The 24,776-nt window shown below is 34.4% G+C and overlaps 2 protein-coding genes across 2 annotated transcripts; one reads left to right on the plus strand and one right to left on the minus strand.

Moving 5' to 3' along the window:
• The first annotated feature begins 18,124 nt into the window (after positions 1-18,124).
• LOC130995635 (F-box only protein 6) lies at positions 18,125-23,489 on the plus strand. The gene is made up of 2 exons (XM_057921000.1): positions 18,125-18,583; positions 22,142-23,489. The coding sequence occupies exons 1-2, from the start codon at positions 18,447-18,449 to the stop codon at positions 23,388-23,390; spliced, it is 1,386 nt and encodes a 461-aa protein (XP_057776983.1). The 5' UTR covers positions 18,125-18,446; the 3' UTR covers positions 23,391-23,489.
• Positions 23,490-23,546: 57 nt separating this feature from the next.
• On the minus strand, positions 23,547-24,733 carry LOC130995637 (uncharacterized). The gene is made up of 3 exons (XM_057921001.1): positions 24,574-24,733; positions 23,794-23,950; positions 23,547-23,719 (listed from the first exon to the last, which is right to left on the minus strand). Exons 1-3 carry the CDS (start codon positions 24,574-24,576, stop codon positions 23,673-23,675), a joined length of 207 nt encoding a protein of 68 aa, XP_057776984.1. The 5' UTR covers positions 24,577-24,733; the 3' UTR covers positions 23,547-23,672.
• Positions 24,734-24,776: the final 43 nt, after the last annotated feature.

Raw genomic sequence — 24,776 nt, forward strand, 5'->3', positions numbered from 1 at the left:
GTTTCTAAATTTCGCAAAAAAAAATAATTTTTTTTATAAAACCTATATATATATATAGGTTTTATATATATTGTTTTAACTGTTAGGGTAAACTCATGCATAATGAGAATTTCATAATGAAAGATTATAAAAGTAAATTGTTTTTAGAGGATAAAAATAAATTGTTAAATTTACTAACCTCTTAAAATAGTCAATGTTCCTTTTCTTTATAGAAAAACAAAACAAGAGTCTATATCTCATCTCAAGAGGAATCGTAAGAATTTTGTGTGACAAAATACCATATAATTTATAACATTAAAATATCTTATTGAAAAATCAAAGTTAAACAAAGTCCTCTTTGTCCCATAAATTCAATGACCACTTATTAGTTGGATTTGGCCCGACTTAAGTTCGTGATAAATAAAAAGGGAAAATAACTCTGTTTCTTTTCATCCTTCTTTTTATATAATTTTATGTTTTTCTTATTTAAAGCAGTAGTTGAAGAAGAGCCAACAAATAAATAAACGGCTATATGGAGGTCCGCCTCTCTATGGAGCCGCCCCCTACAATAAGAGCTCTATAAGGTGACTCTACAGATCTTTTATCTCATTTCTAAAAATTTAATTTTTAATAAAATTTAAAATTTAAAATTAAATTTTTAAATTTATTTTTTATAATATGAAATTTAAAATAGTTATTTTGAATTTTTTTAATATGACGTGTGCAATGCACGCAGCTGGTGGGGCTAGCCAAGGTGAGGCTTGAGACCCTCGGTCGAACTCCGCTGTGAATGCCCTTAGCGGATCATCAATCAACTGATTTAATACGATTTTCACCCATTTTACAATAATAATATGACTTTTAAAATGTTGCAATTACGCCACAACTTTTCATTTTTTTTTGCAAATGTAACATTCTCATTTTTTTTCAATGAATTAATTCATATATCATCGTTTTTTCAGTTGCTTGCGTTTACTATTATACGAAATATTGGTGAAGACATGGAGTGTATATGTAGGTTTCATGATTTGTTGTTTTGTAGATTGTTTTTTCTAGTCATTTTAGATATAAGTTTTTTTTGTGAAGTTGTGTAATTTAGTAGTAGTTTTTATTTTAATTTGTCAAGTCGAGCTTAGTGTTTAATTTTAATAATTTAGGTATTCATCATTTGAAATGGAAAAAAATTGTAGTGAAAAGTGGAAAATTGTTAAATTGAGCATAAATTCAAATCAATCGACTGTAGCCGACTAGAGAAGGGAGGTAAAACGACACAAGTTCAAGTGAGTCGCGGCTGAATAAAGAAGGCCCGGCAAGACAACAAGATTGGTTGTCTGCTGCTGACCAGTGAGCCATGGATCACGAGGGCAGTTACTACTCATGTATTAACGGTATTTTGGCTTTGAAGAAGAGTTTTAAGTTGTTCGAACACTATCTTATTATTCTCTACAGTTTCTCTCTTACTTTTATGAAGTAAGAACACTAGAAAACACAATAGTTTATGAATTATTTCAATTTCTTCAAGCATTTGGAATGGATCTACACTTTGAATTATAAAAATTATTTTATTCTCTTCCTTTACTTTATGTATTATTTATTCCTTATACTTTTATTTCTACTCCACTGATGAACTAATTTTTAATTCTAGGGTTCGAGTTATTCAAATCTAGAGTTAATTTAGTTTGTTAATGATTTGTGCTTGTTCAATTAGATTTTTTTTATTTATTGATTATCAATTGTTCATTGATAAATCTTTGTAAATAATGGATGAGATCGAGAGATGAATTCATTGTTAGATCATGGTTTAGTCGGAATTAGGCCTAGTCGAAAACGTGTATTTCTAACTATTTAAACTCTCGAGGCGAAGAATCGTGGACCGCTAGACTCTTTTTATATTTGCCACTTGTGTTTGAATTATTTTGCTATATTGATAAATCTTTGTAAATAATGAATGAGATCGAGAGATGAATTCATTGTTAGATCATGGTTTAGTCGGAATTAGGCCTAATCGGAAACGTGTATTAGCTCTAACTATTTAAACACTCGAGGCGAAGAATCGTGGACCGCTAGACTCTTTTTATATTTGCTACTTGTGTTTGAATTATTTTGCTATCTGTCTTGGATTTATTTCTTATCTTTTAAAAATAAAATTTGAACAACTTTGATAGGATGCTTAGGATGTATTTATATTCTATATGTAATGCATAAATCGTTAGTCTTATTAAGCTTTCTTCGTGGAAACAATTTAGGTAATTTATCATTTTACGATTGTCATCTTTCTCTTGCGACCAATTTAAAGGGTACACTTTAGATTAAGCATTTAAAATCTCTAGTAAACGATTGAGGATGTTATAATTGAAAAAAATTGAAATTTTATGGTGTGATTGCAATTTCTTTTTAGGTTCAAAGTTATGAAAAAACTTTTTTTTGCCCCCTAAATTTGAAAGACCAATTAGTTGAAGCTCGTAATTATGAAAAGACTATCCACCAACTAAACAAGAAAAGCAAATCCACGGACTACGAAAAACACCTCAAATCAAGATGAAAAGATCAAACAATGGTAAAAAGTGGATTGTTGAATTCAATCAAAACAAACATTCAAATCAGCAAACTAATTGCACACGTAAAAGAATGATTACTAAAGCTAAAAATTTAAGGGAAAATATGTTTATGTTGATATGATTATCACAATAATTATGAGGTATGATTTAGGCCCCCATAAAGATGAGATGAAATTGTGTGAAATGATTACCCACCCACAACCCTAATTCTCTAGTACTTCAAACCTACTTTAGATTTGGGCACAAATATAAAAAGTAAATAAAAATCATCATCATTGTATTAAACCTATTCACCTTCTCTCATTAACTTTAGCTCTTCTCTCCACACATAATCATTACACATATATAATCACCCCCTACATATTTTGAAATCAAAAGGAATAAATAAATAAATACTATACTTGTTTACTTATTGTAATTTCGAGGTTCTGCTTTTCCGTTCTATGAGGAGTGCCTGATTTCTAAACAAACGCTCTTAAGAATCTGATTCATACAAAAAAAGGTTTCACTAGGATTAATTTTCATAAAATCATGAGAATATATTTTAAACCAAGTTATTTTCCTGAATTAATTGCAGGTGGCCAAGAGTTCAAGTATTCAACGCTTCAACTTTTGATAAAAAAAAAAAACCAAAAAACCAAAAAAAAAAGTTGATTATCATGTTTGGGTGGTTCAATATTGAATTTAATGTTCGAGCGTCAAACGTCTGCACAAACCGGTGTAAAATTTTTAAAAAAAAATATTCTCTTCGTCGCAATTAAATTAATCAATTTTTTTAACATAAAATTTAAAAAATTACTATTTTAAAAATATTTGATAATAAAGTGAATAAGTGATTAAATGTTTCTTTATTTATATTTATCTCATACATAAAAATTTAATTAATTTAATTAAAATAATTAAAAAATAAATATTGATCAAATTACTTAGTTTGGAATAAGTAACACATTATAGCTCTCGATAAAAATTCTACTTACATTTCCTTTTAGAGAGAGACCAATTTAAACCACGTGTAACTTTTTTACTTTAAAGATAAACCAAGTGTAACTTTATTTACGTTATTATCTATCAAGAGTCCTCTCGGATACAAATATTTATCTCAAACAAAAATAAAATAACTTTATTAAATTCCACGAGTGCTAATTGGAAAGCAAAAACAGATTTTTACCTGCTGATCAAGACTCTAGCTCATTAGTATTCTGTATTCCCTTTGAAAAAGAATAGTACTATTATAATCCATTCGTTAATTCTTATATTCATGCATATCTTTTTTTTTCTTTTTTACGTCTCTTCAATTTATGTATATCTTATTTTAAGATATTTTCTTATACAGAATTTTCACAATTTTATCTTTATTATAATTTATATCCACAATTTATTTAACAATATCTTTATATCTTTCATGTTTATGTGGAACTCTTTCTACACTATCAATACTCTAAATGATTTTTTATTAAAATATGCATCGAAAGCATGCACCTATGCATATTTATGAGTGACGATGGAAATAATTTATAGTTGGATTTATTTGTGTAAGTAATAATTAATATTATCGATATATCAATAAAATAAATTACCTTTCAAAGTATTTTTATAATAAAGAATTGTAATTGCAGTATAACGCTTGATAATTTGAATGGGATTCAACGCTTATTTTTATTTTATTTATTTTTTCAATAGGAAGAAACAAAACAAGATTAACAACGCAAGTTAAACGGGTGTTCAGTTGTATATAGTAGTACTATATATATTTGGAATTACAATTTACACAAATATCATAATTGATTATAATTAATGGTATAGAATAGGCGTGTTGTCGTCTCAACTTATAGAAAACGTGTCATGGCTCATCATTCGATTGAGACATGTTTTTTGCTTCTTATACTCATTATTATTATATTATATATATTACATAAAAAATGTTTGGTACTTTACCAAATTTGTACCAAATACTACTACTTTATTTACACTTTGCGCGAGTACTCAAAACTTCTTGCTGCGGCAAAAACTTCAAGCAACAACTTTCATATTTTGAAAATGTATTGAAATAATAAAAGAAACAATTTATATCAATCGGTTACAAGATTAATTTTGGAACACGCGTAACCATACATATATATGATCATGTTGTATATCTAAATACATGTAGACAATTAACTAAAATTACGTAGTCTGGATGTATGTATAATCTCACGTATACTTAACATAGTGATTTTAATTTTAATTTTTAATAAAATTATTAAGTTATCAACGTTGGCATATAATTTGTAAAATCAAGTTTGGGGATGAGTGATGATGAGAAGCCCAACATTCTCTTAAAAAAATCTTAAACTTAAATGCCATCTCATTCACCATCCGTCCATATTGGGTTTGATGGGAATTCTTTACACCCAAGCAAATGATGGAGATAACCCTTGTAACCACACTGCTTTATGTAAAATGCCCAAATACATTTCAATCAATAATTTATTACTTCTTCTGCCTTGCTTTCTAGACAAACACAAAAACTTGTGTGATTTCGAATTTCAATACCCAATCTATGATTCGTTATAGTATAGTACATGAGTGATACTTATTATGAATAATTAAAAGTCATAATTATTTCAAAAATAATTAATATTTTCATATTAATTATAATGTGTGTGTGTATAAATTGATCATTATAAGAATTATATTTATTGTGATCAGAACATTAGAATATTGCATTATATAATTGAAGTTACATTGAAGTGATTAATGTTTGAATAAAAGTAATAGTGCCTGCAAAGACTCTCCTTTGTGAGAGGTCTTGGGTTCGATCCCGCTTGGCGGTGATGTTTTCCCACTTTAAGGTGGTGATGTATTATTGTTTGTTTGATTGTTTGTTGGTCCCACACGCAGGGCGTTCTCCAACTCGCCTGCGTGCAACGATATACCGTTGTGTAATGTTGAGGTTCCGCCTACGTACGAGTTGAATTAATGATTGTATTCAGATACCTTTTGTAACTTGTAACTTCAAAAAGTAATAGTGCTTGTGAATAAAATGAATGGATCAAATCCAAGTCGGAAAATCCACACACAAACTGATATTCGTAGTGAAAGTTTGACAATTCAAATGCATTTTCACGCAAATCCTATTTTTCATTTTTTAAATATGACAGTTATTATTGTAAAAGTGCATAATCTCTAAATTCACGTTATGCATATATGTTTAATATTATGTATATTTTTACTTAATGATATGTATTTTTTGTATTTAGTATTAAAGAATATGAATTTACTTTGAATATGCATGATGAAATTCTATTAAAATAAAAATAGATCAATTCTAACAATTAAATTATATTTCATCCGTTCCAGTAGTAATGTCCCACTTTCCTTAATGAGACGTTCCAATACAAATGTCACATTCCCTTTTTGACAATATATTCTCTCGCTATATTTAATATTTACATTACATAATTTCCATCAACTCACTTTATCTATTTTTACATATTTTTTAATCTCCGTGTCCAAAAGCTATGAGACACTGCTATTGGGACGGAGGGAGTATAAATTTTACTATGAATTTACGTATAAATTTTTCAGTTTAGATAATTTAGCTTTGAATTTGCACCTCTTCGACATTGCCGAAGCCTTCAAAAGGTAGCAAGAGCACTCACCAAAAGTTAAATCAAAACTCGATTTCTATAATAAGTATTCTATTTCAACTCCGAACTCGTATTTGTAATTATATACTGCAGTCGGTCTGAGGTTGTTAATGTGAACCCCATTGTAATAGTAATATTTTTCGAATAAACGACTATTAGCATAAAATTGTCGACAAACTCGCCATTATCTTTATTACATATAATTTTTTATAATCACAATAATTGCAGTAAAGTAAAAAAAACAACAACAAATATTCGAAAAAATAAAATTGAAAGACGTTTTAAGGTGAACAATATATATACATAGATCCGAATGTAAATAATTAGGGAGGAGAAAAGTAGTGGCACAATCATATCATCATACCATTTGCGTGGAAAGAAGGGAGGAAAAGGAGGTCGCGGTGATGCAATCTAAGCCGTTGGATGATCTTCTCAGTGACTTCATAGCCGTTGATCTTTGTTGGAAAAGTTAGTTCTAATTTTTCTTCCTTGACCAATTGAGGCTGGACCGGAGCATAAAACAGGGGAATCATTGTAGGAAATATTGTTGCTTCCCTAATTACTTATATACCCTTTTACACGTTTTGTTTTTAACATTTTGTCTCGTAATTAAGAGTTATCCGCATGTAAATACATAAATTTTAATTATTTTTCAAAATTTAATACTATGACTTTAATTTTTTGTTCACAAATGCATGAAATTCACGGCTATTTTGATTTTTGATATCGACAAAAAATCTGACGACTTACATACAATGACATGTAATTTATTGCTTACATGTCTAATTATTTTGTTGACATGGCAAATTTGTTGGCATTTTTTCTTAATTAATTTGTTGCCTTCTCAAACGACTTGTTTAAATCCCTTATGTTTCAATAAACTCAAAGTACAAACAGCAATTAGCCTGCAAAAATATTAAAAGAATTAGCAAGACAAAATCAAAAAAGAGAAAGAAACAACATCAACACTTACATCTTTCGAACAACGAAAGAAATGCATTGCAGGGTTGTTGTCCTTCTAAGATGGTCTCAACTCCACTTGCAAACCGCACTTGCACAAACGTTGGTCCATAAACTTCAGAAATGAGAGAGATGGGGAAGAGAATGGTGTATGTGAAGCCTAAACTTGGTGCTTTGCTTAAATTGAGTTGAAACGACATTCTTTGGTTTAGTCCAAAATGATATCGTTTATTCTATCGTTTGATTAGTCCACGTCATGTATTTCAGCCTCCATGTCAACAGTAAATTAATTTTTTTTTGTCGGTGTAAAAAATAAAAAAATGCACTAAGTTCATGTATTTATGAACATAAAATAAAAAAAAAATCATGTTACATTTTAAAAAATTAACAAAATTTGTGTATTTACGGGCGAATAACCCCATAATTAATAGAGTATTAACTAAAACAAACACATGATATATTCATGTGTTTTAAAATAGTTTTTTAGAGCTAAAAAATAACTATCGTTTCGAATTTCAGGTTTTGGGGTGATTTAATTAGTTGAGACTTTGTAGGGTGGCGATTTTACAATTGAAAAATTGAATTTAATTATCTAACGTGTATTTATAAACGACGGCTACAAGTATTTAAAATAAAGTTATTGTAATTTGAAATAGACTTATCCTCATGCGAAGACTATTCATGTATTCCAGATTAAGAGCATCCGCATTGGGGGTTCCTTGATAGCCTACTTGATAGTGTTTGTGTTATTGAGTAGGTAGTGCTGCATTGAGGTTTCTTGATAGCCTACTTGATAATATTAGTTTTGATTTTATGTTTTTCATTTAAATTTTATTGCATAATTTAAATAGCATATTTTTGTAATAGTTAAATACTGGATTAAACATAAATTTAAAATTACTTAAAACATTAAAAAAAATACATAAAAATTTAAAATTACTTAAAACATTAAAAAAAATACATAAAAATTTAAAATTACTTAAAACATTAAAAAAAATACATAAAAATTTAAAAACACCTAAAAAAATACATAAAAATTTAAAAAACCTAAAACATCATTAAAATCACATTCCTTGATAGCCTAGGATAGACCATGACGCCTGAGCACGTCGGCGACCATGGACGCGTGCAATGCACGTTGTGCGTCCGTCATGGGCGGCGTATCCGTGTTCAAGAGCTGCATATCGAGCTCCCTCTCCCGGATATCGTTCCTCCGCTGGTACTGGGCGGTGAATGCCCTCATCTGCTCGTCGGTCCTCTCCAACCTCTCCACTATTTCTGGTGGAGGATCCGAGCTCGTATGCGACGCTGCTGCCTTCCCTTTCGCCGCCGCCTTCGCCTCCTTGTTGCCAATGGGCCGGGCAGAAGAGATCTCCTCGCCCGACGCCGAGGTGGTGAAGCCGCCCTCTTCCGTAGTCTTTGTCCTCTTTGAGGCATGCACGTCTCCAAGGAGGTACATCGACTTGAACTTGGGATTGTTCCGGAGAACTCTCCACGCGTTCCAGAAATTGAAGGAGGCCCTGTGTGGGCTTCGAGTCTTGAAGAGGGTTTGGGCCTTTTCACGAATCATATCATCCGAATGACCGGACGGCCAATTGTTGCGCGTCTCCACCCAAACAGCTTCCTAGAGACGCACATCCACGCTCACCCGGGACCAGTGGCCTTGAAGTTGCTTGATCTTAAGGTCGACGCCGAGGATGGGGTTCACACGTTCGCGGATCCGGCCCCAATATGCCTCTCCCTTCTGATCCGTCCCACGGATCGAGTCGTTGGTCTCCTCCGCCCAAATTTGGACGATGAGATCCGTATGCTCGGGAGCATACGTATGACGGTACCTAGCGGCCTTGTCGTGCTTGATTTTGGTGGCCATTTTCTTCCTCCGGTCGCCTTTCTTTAGTGGGGAGACACTCTGCTGAGCACTGACCGGTTCCTCCTCGGGCGGGCTCTCCTCCAAGTTGATTCCTCCCATATCAGGATGATAATCGGAGGAGAGATCGGGGCACCAATTTGGATCGTAGAAAGGGTTGTGTGGATCCATGACGGAGAAAATTGTAGGAGAAGAAGATGTGTGAAGAGAAGAAAATTGGAGAAGAAGAGGTGTGAAGATTGTGGTGAGAAGGTGGGGTTTTTTAAAGAAGAGAAGAAGGAAAAAAAAATGAAAACGGTCGGTCCAAGGTGCGCAAATCGAGGAGGTGCAGTCAAAATTCGAATAAAATTCGAATTTTCCAATTTTTCCTTTTTTTTTTAATTGGGCGCGTGCATTGCACGCGCCATCCATTCCCCCCTATCGAGCATACCCGATAACTCGGGTACTCCTCGAGGAGCTGCCCCCCGCATCGCCCTCCTCGACCGTCTCCCTCTCCTCGAGTACCCACTCGAGTACCCGCGTTGCGGGTGCTCTAATATAACCTTTAATCTTACTACGGTGGGATTCTATTTCTACTAGCAACGATTTGAAATCATTAAGATCCTTAATTATATGTAACATACATTCCATGATTTTAGGAGCTACATAGTGCAAGCTGTAATGATAAAGTTCACCCCTTGAGTTGTGAATGCCAATATCCACTTAGCTCCCTTCTTTGATTTACCGATTTCAACTACAATATTGGTTTATCGTAGTAAATGTGTGACACTTATATATAATAAAATGATCTTATTTATTTAAAAAAATTAAAATTTCAGATTAAAAGAAACTCTTAATATCTATTATTCAAATACACGACACTTTATATATGGGATATGTGATAGAATATATATTTATATCATATATTAGTTTATGATTGGACTGAACTACGGTAATTTTACCATCCAATAATAAATTCAATACTATATTGCAAATAATTGATTGTATTGCGAATAATTTATTGTGTAATATATCTAGCAAACATGATATTAATAATCAAACATATAAAGCCTTATCACATATTGTCAAGCAAACGTGACAGACGGACAATTATTGTTTATTTTACATCTCTCCTTCTAAATAGAATATAACTAAAATAAAACATTATTACTATTTACTACATTGATCGATCACTAGCGATTTGTTACTAGGCTATGTATATCTTGCCTTGCAATTTTCTGGATTATTGTTTCACGAACGTTATCCATAGGAAAAGATGCATAAAAATATTTATCTTTTTCGTTGCAGTAAAGTATAGTAATATTTTACAGGATTAAAAAAGATAGAGGAGACGAGTTATGATAGGAGACAAATTATATGAATTTAATGAAACATAAAAAATTGACTTCACTTATGGTGCCTGCCAATATTGATGGGCTTTATCACATGATGCATTACATCTCTTTGATTTTCGAAGTTTGTTGTGTAGTCCATCACTGAGCCATCATTTTCTGCCTGACATAAAATCTAATATATCATACATATGTTTGTCTATTTGAATAAATTTGCCTTGATTAAAATAGAACGACCATCCCAGATACAATATTTGGCCTTACTATTGGGTGAAATTGAGTTTTACAATAATATTCATACTTACTGTGTTATGAGGTACAACAAAATATTGTACAATGTCTATACTTTTAATAATAATTCAATTAAATGAAGTAGGAAAAATTTTCGACGGTCGTATTTTAACAATTCAATTAATTATATATTAAAGAGTTGGTGCGAATTTAGGTGGGGTTCATTGCCCGAATGAAATTATCACCAAACAACGTATGTACCAAGTACTTGCTGCCTTTTTTTGGTAAAGATAGATCTTTTCTTCTCCTTTATCTTTGTCACATGCTACAAAAAAACAAACAATTTAAAAGCTTTTCCATTTTGAGGAGCGAGCTACTTTGTCACAACTAGTAGTATAGGATTAGATTAAAACGATAACCCTCTATAGAATGAGAAATAGGAAGAATACTTTTTTTTCTTTTTTCTTTTTTTGAGGAAATAGGAAGATTACTTGAAGTTGATGGATGGGATGAAAATTTTCCTTTTCACACAGAACAAATAATGCTGGCAAATTAATTGGATAAGGTAAAAAGGTAAAAAAGTGGATAAATGTGCAAGTAAAATTATTCTTTGCTTTGTTAAATTAAAACTTTAAAATACTATCTTAATTTATTTATTTTTATGACAAAATACTATCTTAATTATAAAGCGGAAAAAAGAGGAAAAAGCATAAGTTTGTATATATAGCAATTGGTTAGATCTATGTCATTCACTTGTGCAAGTATTTACAGAGAAATTGAGGCAAAATCCTCTCCCCTCACCCAACCCCCACAAAAGGAATATAGACATCTTAAAAGCTTTTCCATTTTCTCGTTATAAGATTTCACGTTTTAATTTTTTTTTTTTAAAAGAACACGCACACACATAGCGTTTAAAAGATAAACTTTTTGCCAATGACCTAAATACTCTCTTTTGTGAGAGATCTTGGGTCTTTTGTGAGAGGTCTTGGGTTCAATTCTTGCCTGCGTACGGTTACTTTTTTTTCTTGTGAGAGGTCTTGGGTTCAATTCCCGCCTGCGTACGGTTATTTTTTTTCTTTGTATCCCACATGTGTACATTTATTTTTTTACTTTTGTGTCGTGTAGAGGTCCCACCCTTTGTGTAGTGTAAATGTCTCATTTGCGTACTGATACTTATTTAATTATATTTATATCTAATTCAAAAAAAAAGAATAAAGTTTTCCCATGAAGCACATAGAATTATTTATTTCCATCTTATAATATAATCTCTAATTTACAAGTAACCAGGTGTATTACTTGCGGCAATTTAACTCCAAATTAGTTTTTTTTTAATCAAAGCAAACTATAGATAAATCATCAACCGGTATCCCATACAAAACGCTGCCTAAAAGTGACAACGTCCAACAAAAGCAACAAGTAGAAACAGAAAACATACCGAACGAAACCATAAAAGGATGTAACCCAAAAATGGCTCCATCCGAAAGTCAAAAGAAGCGAAATCAAAAAGGAAACGAGCTAAAGCAAACTAGCTATCCTCATGAACACCGAATCTAAAATTATGATAGCCAAGCTGGTCCATCCTAACTAGAGAGAGAAACTGCCGAGGAGCAGAAGAGTAATAAAAAATAGTCAACGTCTGAACTGGATATCCGAAGATTTATCAGTTAGACTAATAACACTAGCAGCGGAAAATAAACTTAGGAAATAGCCTTTGTGATTAACACATTGTCAAATTAAGGTTTCACTTTGCAATTTATCAGTTCAGTTCAGTAAAGAGTTTGTGCACAAATAAGAACAGTAAAGCTGAAAGTGATAAACAACAAGGGATTTTTACGTGGTTCGGAACAAGTTCTTATGTCCACAGTCAGTTAAACACATTGACAATCACTTTGAGCTTGCGCTTACGAGTGCACAACAAACCTTCAACTGAAACAAAGTTTCAGTGCCAATACACTGGATCGGACTTCTCGTGTCCTTCTTAACTCGCAGTTGCAATGACTGCACTTCGTCTTGCCTGCGGGGGTTAAGAACTCTTGAGTTTAGACCACTGTCTCGAACTCTCTCAAACTCTCTTTTCGCTCAGTTGAAAATGGTTCAAAATACCAACTAGATTACAGAGAACAAGCTCTCTGTAATCGGGAACTTAGGCTTTGAATGTAACAAAGGATTTGCCTAAGAAACTAAGAGAATGTGTATAATCAGTTAACTGATTTGGGCTTTGATTATTCTCTTCTTCGATTCAAACTTTGAAAACACTGAAAGGCTGAGTTGCGATTTTGGCAGAGGTTCAGCTTGTGCGTTTGAATCGGTGACTATTGCAGAAGTTTCTCGAGCTCTATTTATAGGCGAAGTCTTGAATAGATCCGTTGGTAAGATGGTTTTCAAGAATTCGTCCGTTGTGAGAGACAATTGAATTTGTTGAGGCTTCAATCTTAGAGGTTCATAATTTGGTGAAGAATAGTTTCTCAGGTACAGAAGTAAGGCGCCTCTGAAAAGTTTGCACCAAAAAGGAATGCTCTGCAGGAAAAGACGATCTTCAAAATCCCTGCATTTAATGCGGCTGTACTTGGAGTGTACGTGGCTTCCTTTTAACTTAAAAGGATCAGTCTGAGGAAGAATATCAACTGATACTTGACTTGAATATCAGTCCGCTAATTGCACGTGGCCAGCATTAGTTAATCAGTCATAACTGATTCTTCAGTGAGATTCTCGTCCAGTAAATACATCAGTATTTGACTTGGTCTTTTCACATGCTATCTTCAGTTGAGAGGTATTCAATCTTCAGTCCGCCGGTCTTCAGTCTTTAGGACAACAGTCTAACTAGAAAACATGAACTCTAACACTTGAGTTCGAAAAGTTCTAGTCTAATAAAAGAAAATCTAAGAGTTTTGGTATCATCAAAACTAGGGTTATGATATTTCATTAAGTTCCCAACAATATATATATAGGTGGGCTGAAATAAAAACACCTCTTAAAATATGAAATACGAACTATTTTCAACTCTTAGATCATCAAGATCTACAGTTGATTCATCACCTTATTGGATAAATTCATGGTCCTTATTTCAAATTTCACAGGTAGCGATTTTTTTTCGCAATTCATACATTACATAACGAATTCATACGTGTTCTACATATAATTCATAAATTTTAGTTGGTTCGTATTTTATATTTTAGAAGTTGTTTTTATCCTAGCTTTTTTTCGTAATTCATACATTACATAACGAATTCATACGTGTTCTACATATAATTCATAAATTTTAGTTGGTTCGTATTTTATATTTTAGAAGTTGTTTTTATCCTAGCCCCTCCCTATATATATATATACATATATATATATATATACATATATATATATATATATATATGAGATATAAGATACAAAATAATCAAACTACTATGATTATCACAGAGACTACATTATAGCAAAATAAATTGGAAAAATCATTCACACCATAGTGTAAATCGAACCAAAAATATCTAACTATAAAAATATTTTGATACATCTGCTTTAGTACTTGAACTAGTCTTCATCAATATTCTTTTAAGATGTGTCTTCTTTGATGGAAAATGGTGGAATGCATATATTTTCTCCCCTTTTCCACTCTTTCACACGTTTTCTTAGTTGGCTCCTCGGGCAAGAAGGAAATTTTTCAAAACAACCATTTTCCCCATCTTTTCACTATAATTCATGATAATATTATCACAAGTTACATGTGTGATGATATTTTCTCATATTATATATTTTTATAATTTTTTAATTTTACCCTCAAAATATAGTACTCCATATGTCCCCCAATTTAGTATCCATTTGAGAATGATAGGAATTTTAATAAAGTGATTGAGTATGTTGTAAGTATAATAAAAGTCTCACATTCATGAGAGTGTTAAATTAATTAAACTGGAGTAAAGGGCCCACATTTGATAGGATTGTGTGAGATACTTTTACTAAAAATAAAAAGGGATGTTAAATTGAAGAAAATACTAAAATGAAAGTATGGATACTAAATTGTGGGATTGAGAGAGTACATTTTAACTATCTCTCTTTCTTTCTGGTTCATTTTCTCTATATCTCCTCTCTCTCTCTCTCTCTCTCTCTCTTCATAATATTTTCATATATTTTTCACCAAAGAGAACATGAGATAAAAAGAGTGGGGACCATTAAAATGTAATAAAAGTTTTCTATTTCCTAATTTTTTAATAATATTTACACCAAAAGAAAACACATCCTTAGTATATATATTGTGGGTGTGAAACAACATGTAACGTGAGGTCTATGCGAATAGAGGCTATATATCAAGGTTATCATTGAAATCTTAGCTTTAAATAGTTCGTAAATTCACAACCTGTTTTATTTAATATAGAGTTGAGGTGCTTCAACTGAAGTTACTACATGTACTTGATTGAGTTCGCAGTTAGTTTATGTTCCAATAATTGTGTTTTTCGCCAAATTAATTTGTGAATGCACGAGCATGGCTTTAGAATGATGATATATATTAAGAGTTACTTTTTCCGTCCCATTATTTATGATCTATGACTTTTAGGCACATAGATTATGTTGAATAAAATTAGGAGAAAAGTATGCGTACCACATTGTGAAGACATATATATATATATATATATATATATATATAGATATATATATATATATATGCAAAGACATAAATAGATGGGCCATTGTGCAATATCCACAAAGATGAAGGTCGTGGTCGCAATTAAGCTGTTGTTGTAATAGCAACTTAAATAATTGTGAAGTGCGACAGTGTTTTGTGTGTTTAACAGTTAGCCAAATACGCCTACAGATTTTGTTATCTTTCAGTAAGGATTTCATCTCTTCTTCTTCTTCTTATTCTTCTTCTGGAGTTGACTCAAATCAAAACACCTATTGAATTGACTTGCAATCGCACGAAGTCATTCTAGTGTAGTAAGTTAACCCAAGTCGTATCTCACAAGGAAGACTGTTAGGTTCGGAGGGTCTCGAATAGGTGTATGGGGGGGGGAGAAATACACCTATGGGCTATTTTTTGGTAAAAATGAAACTTTAAATACAAACTGACTCAACCTGTTTACTGAAAATAGTTTTAACAAAACAGGGTTGACGACTGTTACTGAATACTCTTCAGTAAGGAGTTATTAGTCAAGTCAAAGACTTTAATTGATACACGTAAGGCTTCAGTCGAGTTTGATAAACAGAGAGATGTTATGAATCTTACTGACTATCAGATGATAGATCAGTTAGACTGATAACACACGCAGCGGAAAACTTTTGTTTTGAAATAACCTGTGATAATAATCATGTTGTCAACAGTTAAGTTTCTCTGTGCAATTAATCAGTTTTCAGTTTAGGAAGGTAAGAGCACAAGTAAGAAGGTAAGTACTGAAAGCTGTAAATAACACAGAGCTTTTACGTGGTTCGAAAAATGCTTCCTACATCCACGGTCGGTTGATCAGACCAACAACTTCACTGGGCATGTGCTTGCAGGTACATAGCAAACCGATGCGTGTGCTTACAGATGCACAGCAAACCTGAACGTGTGCTTGCGGGTGCACAACAAACCGAGACGACTGAAGATCCTATCTTCAGTACCAACACACTGGGTTGGATTTCTCACTCCTAGCGCACACTGGGCACTAAGATCTCACGGAGACAGAACACTGGTCTGAACTCTTTTTCGACACAAACACTCAATTCGGTTTGTTGAAAAGAGGTTTGAAAACTTGCCAACTAAACCACAAAGAACAAGTTCTTTGCAGTCAGTTTTACCTAGGCTTTTGATATACAATATTTGCCTAAGTTCTAAGAGAATGTATGTAATCATCAGTGACTGATTTTTGGCTTTGTGATTCTCTTCTTCGATTCAAACTTTGGGAAGACTTGGTTTTGCTGAGTAACGAATTCGACAGCGTTTCAGCTTATGTTGTTGAATCGGTGAAGATTGAAGTGATCCTCGAGCGCAATTTATAGGAGTCGTCTTGAATAGATTCGTTGTCGGAGATGGTCTTCAAGATTTCTTCTGTCAGAGAGTAATTTGAACTTGGGCAGATGCTTCAATCTTCGAGATTCCTTGCTTGGTGAGAATGACTACTTTGAAGAGCAGGAGATGCGACATCTCTGAAAAGGTGATCACCAAAAAGGAATGGCCTCTGCAGAGAAAGGACGATCCTGAGATCTCTGTATTTAATGCAGCTGTACTTCTGGAGTGCGTGGCTTCCTTTGAACGTTGGAGATTCAGTCCGAGGAAGAATGTTTAACTGATACTTGACTTTAGTATCAGTCCGCTGAATCCACGTGGCGCGCATTAAGTAATCAGTCGAAACTGATCCTTCGACTGATAAGTCAAATATCAGTATTTGACTTTGCCTTAATCGTTACATGAGTCGGCATCTTCAGTCCTTCGTTCTTCAGTCTTCAGAACAACAACTAAACTAGAGAAAGAACTCTAACACTTGAGTTCGAATAGTTCTAGTCTATTACAAGTGAAACCTATTGATTTTGGTATCATCAAAACTAGGATTCAGATATTTCATTAAGTTCCCAACAAAGACTAAGCAGGTCGACTAATCATGCTACACACAAAAACAATAAAGTCCTAAACACTCTAAACAAAGGTTTGGTCGAGCGTTACTCTCACTCTTCCTAATCAATCAACATAATGAAACTAAAACCTCGCATCTCATAGAAGTGCGGAGTAACGCCTGGGGACGAAGTGTGGAGTGATCCCCGGTGCAAAAAGGGCACGGATAATGAGCGACTCCGATTAAGACTTCCAAGCGGAGGGGCGTATGGATGAACTGAAACACACCCGAACGAGAGAGATTCTGAGAATATGTTGGAATGTGATGATGTATTCGAGGAGCGCTTAAATGATTTGATTGGGCTACTTATACCCACAAGATGCATCTTCTTTTCCAATGTCCGCATACAAGAAACTCCAAGGTTAAGCCTGCTTAGCTTGGAGCAATTCCAGGATGGGTGACCCCTTAGGAAGTTTCTCGGGGAGCGTGCGAGCGAGGACAAAATACGCTAATAAAGACAACGATAGAAAAGACTCGTGTTGGTCTGTGGGGAAAGCCATCAAGTTTGGAGCCAGACAGTTACACAATCCAAGTCATTTATCGAATTTTTTAATTAATGTATTTGTTCGAAATTCAAAGATTTTTATACATTTTCTTTTCAGTTTGTTCAATTTTTTTCGAATTTTTCAATTGCTTTTATTTATTTTGATTTTTCAATTTTGGTTCGATTTTGATTTTAAAAATTTTGATTAATTTGATTCGATTTGTTTTAAAGAAAAATAGAATATATATTTTTTTTAATAAAAAAACTGAATCGAAACCAAATGCTTACCCTTATCGGCGAGCTCGATTCAAAAGAGGGGGGGAGAGAGGCGCGTGTAAACACCGTCGGAGGTATGAGGTGAGCCAAATTGTAAGGTGGGGCTCGTGCTGCATAGCTCGATGGCACGAACGAAGGGGTTCACTTGCAAGCGAAGATGTCCGACTCGCGATTAAAAATGCTTTGAGTTAATAGTGTTATTTAATCTTAAAAAAAGAAAAGAAAAAAAGAAGTGAAAAAGGAAAAGGTCAATTTAGGGAAGAAGAGAAAGGAAAAATAGCAATCGAGTAGGGTGAAGAAAAGGGAAGAAAAGTTTGCGTACACGGTCAATACTACTCATTGATCGTAAGGGGGTGGTGACGTGTAAATACGGTATTGGCTAGAATAAAACAATAACAAATAAGCAACAACACAACACAAATCCCCCTTCCATCACAACACGCACAGCACGCATTTACATACAACCTTTACATATAGAGAGAGAAAGGGTGAAGGGGGTCGGTCGGGGGAGGGGGAGGGGCGCTCCAGAGAGAGAGAGAGTGTAGTTATGGAGTGAATGATGGAAGGGGTGGCCATGTTACGGCAACTTATTGGCCAGTTACAAGAGGTTTTGGAACTCTACGGTTCTCCTCCTGCGCTCTCTTCCAATTACTTCATTCAGTTTCAACCCACATCGCACCACCAACCTCTCAGGTCTCTCATTATTTCTCCATTTTTTTGTGCATCCATTTGATTTCTGGACGTTTCGTTGCTCCGAATCAGGGGATGTTCATTTTTTGAAGAACTTGTATTCATTTCTGTCAGTTTTTGGGTTAGGTTATCGTCAGCAACGCTGATTTTCGCCTTGCAATTTTTTGTTTTTTTGTTATTTTGTTATTTTATAAACGTTTACTTGCTTAAATGGAAAGGGATTTTTAAGTGTCTATGCTATTTTTGGTTTTGACGTTTTCATCCCTTCTTCTCTCTCTAGGTTCTGATTCATTCGTTCTACTGTTTTGGCGTGGAAACTATGGTTTAACACAGTATTTATGTTGTGAAGTTCTGAGTATTATAAGTCTTCGTCGTGAAATCTACGGTAACAATACTTGATTTGCTTTGCACCAGATAAAATTGCTTCTGATTCAAAGAAGAATTTCGTGAGTAGTGTTGCTTTTTGTGTCCTTTTATGTTATATCCTAATTCAGGTCACTGGGCGTTTTAGACTTTCAGAGGAGGTTTGTTTCCATTTCCAGAAAGTTTTATTTTTACATTTTTGTTGTTCTTGCTTTTATTTTTGCACTCAAATGAATACTGGGTTTTAGAGTTTTGGGTTTCAATTGTCACTGAAGTCTCTCAGTACTGTTTGTAGACTTCATGAGTGCCCTTAGTAGTTGTTTGTGTTAGCATTTAGCCATATTACAAGATAATCTTGGTTTTGTTTGACCAGTGTGTGTACAATTTAGGTATGTATCGTCCTATTTCTAGTTAAAATTTTGTGTTTAGGTGCTATGCCAGCTTTGACCTACACGATTATGCATAATCAGATTTGCTGGGATCCTGCAATTTTTCTTTGCTGATATCTCCCTTCAGCTGCACTGTGTATTTGTCATGGTATTGATGCAAGATTAAAATTGAAATCTCAGTTCTGGAGACTCTTCTTCTGCAGTAGAAAATCTTTTAGTTTGTGTTCCATTTTTTTATATTTTTCAGACATTTATGTTCAGGATGCCATATCCCAAGTAAGGTGAAGTCTAATGATTTTAATACCATGAATATTGCATTAAAAAAGAATGGATATTGTCAATGGTTGTCACGAATATGGCAGAGGTAACTCCTTGTCATTTTGCTGTCACTCGAATTTGGCAAAAGAAATCATATCTCATGAGCATGATCTAGATGTATATCCAATTTATTGGATTCATCTACAGCTCGACACTCACCTTTTCCCCATTGCTTCCTTTTTGTCTAATCAGCAAGGATATGACCCCTGTTGATCATCTATAAGATGTCAATCAGAAGTTTGAGACTCTTCTTCTAAACCCTAAGTTTCATAGGGTATTCAATCGTGACAGGCTCCTTCCTTCTACTTCTTCTTCTTCTTCAAGGTAGGAGCTTGTATTGCATGGATAGCAATACATGGTTTTGAATATTTTGATATTACCTTTTTTTGCTTCTACCTTTTTATTTTCTATCCTTTTTTAAATATTTTTTTTTGTGTTTAAGAAGGGTGGATGCAACTCCTTAGGATATGATTTGTCAGGTTGTTAGTTTTGATTTAATCACGGTCATCATTTTTGGTCTCAAATTGAATTTAAATGAACTTAACCTACTTGGTTCTTCCTATAACGCATGAACTTGATGTCGGTTTATGAATGTTTTTATTGAATACATTCTCCTTTACAAAGTAAGTTTTTCCATTTCCTTCAAAGCTTTCTTTAGTAGCTTCCAAACTCTGATCATGGCATTTTCACATTTTGTATTCATTCTTTACTGGGAAAATGATCGACATCAGCCTTTGTTAGTTTGGAGGTGTGCTGGGGTTTTTGCATGACCATTTGTGCCTGCTACTTTTATCAGAAAACTTTTCTTTGTATCAAGTCAGAAGCTTGACCCAGAAATATGCTAGCTTGCTTGGATAAATAACTGGAATTATTGGAGAAGATATTCTATAATGCACAATGACTCTCCATGTGTGTTACCGTGTTTGTGCGAATTAGAAAAACCATAACTATTGACTTCCACACTCCTGACAATTTTCTGAGATGCAACTATTTTCTTGCCTGTTTAAGATAAGTGGTTATAAGATGAAATTGGTTCATGCCTTTGCAATATATGGGCCAGCGTTATGTTTTTGCTCTGACAAATTGTATGTTGGCCTATTCTTACGCTACCAATAGTTTCATAGGGATACTTGTTTGTTAACATAAATCGGTTTATTTGCACCTTTTGGCACTAGTTATTAGAAAGTTGGACATATGTTATTGTGTTCTCTCTCCTACTGGTTTATTTTTACGGTGCAAGTTTGGTGTATTTAATTCTTGTTGAAAAAGCTAGTAGTTAGGACTCTTGTGGATTCAAGTACTTCATTTCTCCATTTTTGTCCATCAGCGCTAGATAGTTTGATGTTTTTCACCGTTGTTTGTTTATTTATATTTTTATGCGCCCCTAGATAATATCATTACTCCCTGGTCACTGCATACTGGCTTTTCCAGCTTGTTTGCCACTTAAAGCTTAGTAACTGTATTTGATAATTGGCATATTCTTCTAAAACGATAATTTACACCATCAATTTAGACTTGATAACATACCCAGACCATAGACCTCATTAAACTGGTATCTCATCTTGTCTTTTCGAACCAAGATCAAATGCTTGTTACATGATGTAACTACTTACTGCTATGCATTGTGATCTGTCTGAATACTTTACAGAGATTCTTTTGTTCTTCCTAGTTCCAAGCATTCATCCATGAAGCTTTGGTTATAAGGCAATCATTTGCACTCTACTATTCCAAATGTTGGCATCATTCTAGATACATGTATGTGATCATCCAATTGTTACTGGAAATTGTATTGTAAGTTTGTAACTGAGGATGCTTTCTTGTTTTTGGTTAAATTCATCTGGTATTTCCCTGAGTAGATTTGAACACAGATTCCCTGTAGTGGAGAGATTGATCGCCAGATCCTCATACAATTTAAGAAAATATTAGGGATCTATAATTCAGTCGTCATTTGCTTGTAATCAAGAGATTCGTAGGTACCTAGTCTGCTGTAAATGTAGAGTTACAGTTTGATTTACCCTATCAAATGTATCCTTTAGAACCATGACATTGGGTGCACAGTGCATGAAATCATTTATCTCTGGCTCAAATTTCATGCGCATGTATGCTTGCTGTTATAGCTAGCAAGTAGTACTATAGACTTGGATCTTTTGTGTTACAAACTGTGTTGTCATATTAATTATCTTCTTGCAATTTGTGATTACGAAGATTTTTATAATTTTTCTTATTTTATGTATGTTCCTCTAATGTTAATTGATTATTTATCCTGTGTACTAATTTTTCCAGTTAGTTTATCACTCGATTGATTTCTTGTCATTGTCGTACCACGTTCAAATATTTTTTTTACTAACAAGATCACATTCTAACAGTATATGAGTTTGATACTATTGCCTCTTCATTTTTCTGGTTGTCCTTTGCGGTACTAAATTTTATGAACTTGTCTTTTGCTACTTAGCCAACTTTAGTATCTGAATATACCTGGGTTATATTGCAGATGGTGTTTCTTGAATCTTGAAGGTAGCTCCTTGGAAGACAGTTGTTGCAACATAATAATGACTGCTGGTAAATCTGAAAATCTAAAAATGCTGGAACCGGGCAAACCTCCGCCCTCAAAGAAAGCTAGAAAGGAGCGTAGTCGTGGAAAAGCTACTACTGCTACAAGCTCAAACGAAATCATGGAAGATCATATCTGGAAAGATTTTCCAGAGGACCTCTTTGAAGCTGTAATAGCAAGACTTCCCATAGCGACGTTTTTCCGCTTCCGTTCAGTTTGTCGGAAGTGGAATTCATTGCTGACTTCTCAAAGCTTCTCCCAGCAATGTGCTCAAGTAAAGCATGCAAAGTCTTGGTTCTACACCATCACCCACGAGAATGTCAATACTGGAGCGATGTATGATCCGTCATTGAAGAAGTGGCACCATCCAACAGTGCCTGCGTTGCCAACCAAACTAATTGTGTTGCCAGTGGCATCAGCAGGAGGTCTCATATGCTTCCTTGATATTGGGCACAGAAGCTTCTATGTGTGTAACCCTCTGACGAGGTCATTCAAGGAGTTGCCAGCGAGGTCTGTGAAGGTGTGGTCGCGCGTAGCTGTTGGGATGACGCTGAATGGTAGCTCTGCCAGCTCAGGGTATAAGATCCTTTGGGTAGGTTGTGAGGGGGACTACGAAGTGTTCGACTCTGCAAAGAACTCTTGGATTCGCCCAGGAAGCATGCCCCCGAGTATCAAGCTTCCACTAGCGCTCAACTTCAGGTCTCAGGCGGTTTCAGTTGATGGGACGCTGTATTTCATGCGGTCAGACCCGGAAGGGTTGTTGTCGTATGAGATGGAGAACGGGATGTGGAAACAGTATGCAATCCCGGTTCCTCTGCACCTGAGTGATCATACACTGGCGGAGAGTGGGGGAAGGATAATGCTGGTGGGGCTGCTGACGAAGAATGCAGCGACATGCGTGTGCATATGGGAGCTGCAGAAGATGACTCTGCTGTGGAAGGAGGTTGACAGAATGCCAAACATATGGTGCTTGGAATTTTATGGAAAGCACGTTAGAATGACTTGTCTGGGTAACAAAGGCTTGCTTATGTTATCCCTCAGGTCAAGACAAATGAATCGACTAGTTACTTATGATCTTTCGAGCCGGGAATGGCTCAAGGTCCCTGGCTGTGTGCTACCGCGCGCAAGGAAGAGGCAATGGATTGCTTGCGGCACTGCTTTTCACCCTTGTTTGACTGCTATCGCTTAGTCTTCAAATTCAATTTTCGAACCAAATAATCTATGTATATTATGGATCAATCCATCCTCGTTATTGTTTCTGAATTACTCTTTGAACTACTTCATTCAACTACCCTGCTGGTTTTGTTTTTTCAGATTCAATTATTTTGATTCAGTAGCAAAAATGTATTCGCATCAAAAGGATTCTGATAATTATACGATAGTGAGAGAGAAACAAAGCCGGGATAGTTTTACAGAACAACATAAAGCTTCGACATTTTGAAATGTAACGCCACTCTTAAGATGAGCCAAGTTAAGCCACGCCTCCACTTGTTGCCGTCCTGATTATCTGGAATAGGGCTGAAAAACAAACAACAAATGGTCAAACAAGTATGTTCATCATTCTTGAAAATTATTAGGAACGAAAGCCTTACATGATCCAATGACGACAAAAATGAAAAACCCAATCAAGACTGGGCCAACAGCTAAGTTGTTTCCCTTCTTCGCGCTCGAATCGGTAACCGCTCCACGTTTATTGATATTCTTCTCAAACTTCTCTACCTTCCTGTCGGCAAGCCTCCTTGAAGTTGTCTGCATGCAGCATCAAATCACATATTACATGAATCCAAACATAATCTAATTGTATCATCATGTCTGAAAAACAGAAATTAAAACTATGACACACTCGTTTCACCTTCAAAACAAGCCCCAAATTATAAGATAAATCCTTTTCAAGTAAATATATTTTGTGCAATAGAAATATTTACAAAATTAACTACTAAAATAAATCAATAAACCGCCCAAATCGCAACGCGACTACCCGAGCCCCGAGGTAATTCAATAGGTACCTTTAGAGCAAAGATCTACGGCTTTAACAGAATACGGATATATTAACATCAATCAATTTCCATCTAGATGCAAAAAATCCTAAAATATCAGAAACAAAGAATGGTGGCACCAAACTCTGTTCTATTAGTTAAAACCCTAAAGCAATTCATACCTCAACCGTCCTCTACGACGAGATCTAGATTGAAATCTAAGAAAAAAATAAAACAAAAGCACAAATGACAAAATGAAAAAGAAACCATAAGATATAAACGATTAGAAGAAAAGATCGCTATGGAACATATGCATATTGCACCGTAGCACAAACGGACAGAAAAGGGAAGAAGAGCAAGAAATTCTACAGCCATACTAAAAGACAGGGTTATTACCATTTTCACGGCGAGATCGGCTGTCTAGAAATTGATCCGAAGAAAGAATTGCCGGAGAAGGACGGAAGATATGGCTCCGGCGATAGTCGGCGACGGATCTCTGTGATGATGTGAATATTCTCTCTCCTGATTTTAGAAATTACAAAATTCAGCAGTTTAGGGGTATTTATGGAGAAAGGAAACGTGGAGTTGATTTCGGGCCG

The sequence above is a fragment of the Salvia miltiorrhiza genome, chromosome 7 (assembly GCF_028751815.1).
Source record: "Salvia miltiorrhiza cultivar Shanhuang (shh) chromosome 7, IMPLAD_Smil_shh, whole genome shotgun sequence".
Taxonomy (NCBI): Eukaryota; Viridiplantae; Streptophyta; class Magnoliopsida; order Lamiales; family Lamiaceae; genus Salvia; species Salvia miltiorrhiza.

What these genes read in the sequence shown, in the direction of transcription:
- LOC130995635 (XM_057921000.1), top strand. Translation starts at nt 18,447, where the DNA reads ATGATGGAAGGGGTGGCCATGTTACGGCAACTTATTGGCCAGTTACAA. An exon ending in TCGCACCACCAACCTCTCAG is followed by an intron (nt 18,584 to 22,141) that starts GTCTCTCATTAT and finishes GTTATATTGCAG; the next exon opens with ATGGTGTTTCTTGAATCTTG.
- LOC130995637 (XM_057921001.1), bottom strand. An exon ending in TTTTGTCGTCATTGGATCAT is followed by an intron (nt 23,720 to 23,793) that starts GTAAGGCTTTCG and finishes TTTGTTTTTCAG; the next exon opens with CCCTATTCCAGATAATCAGG.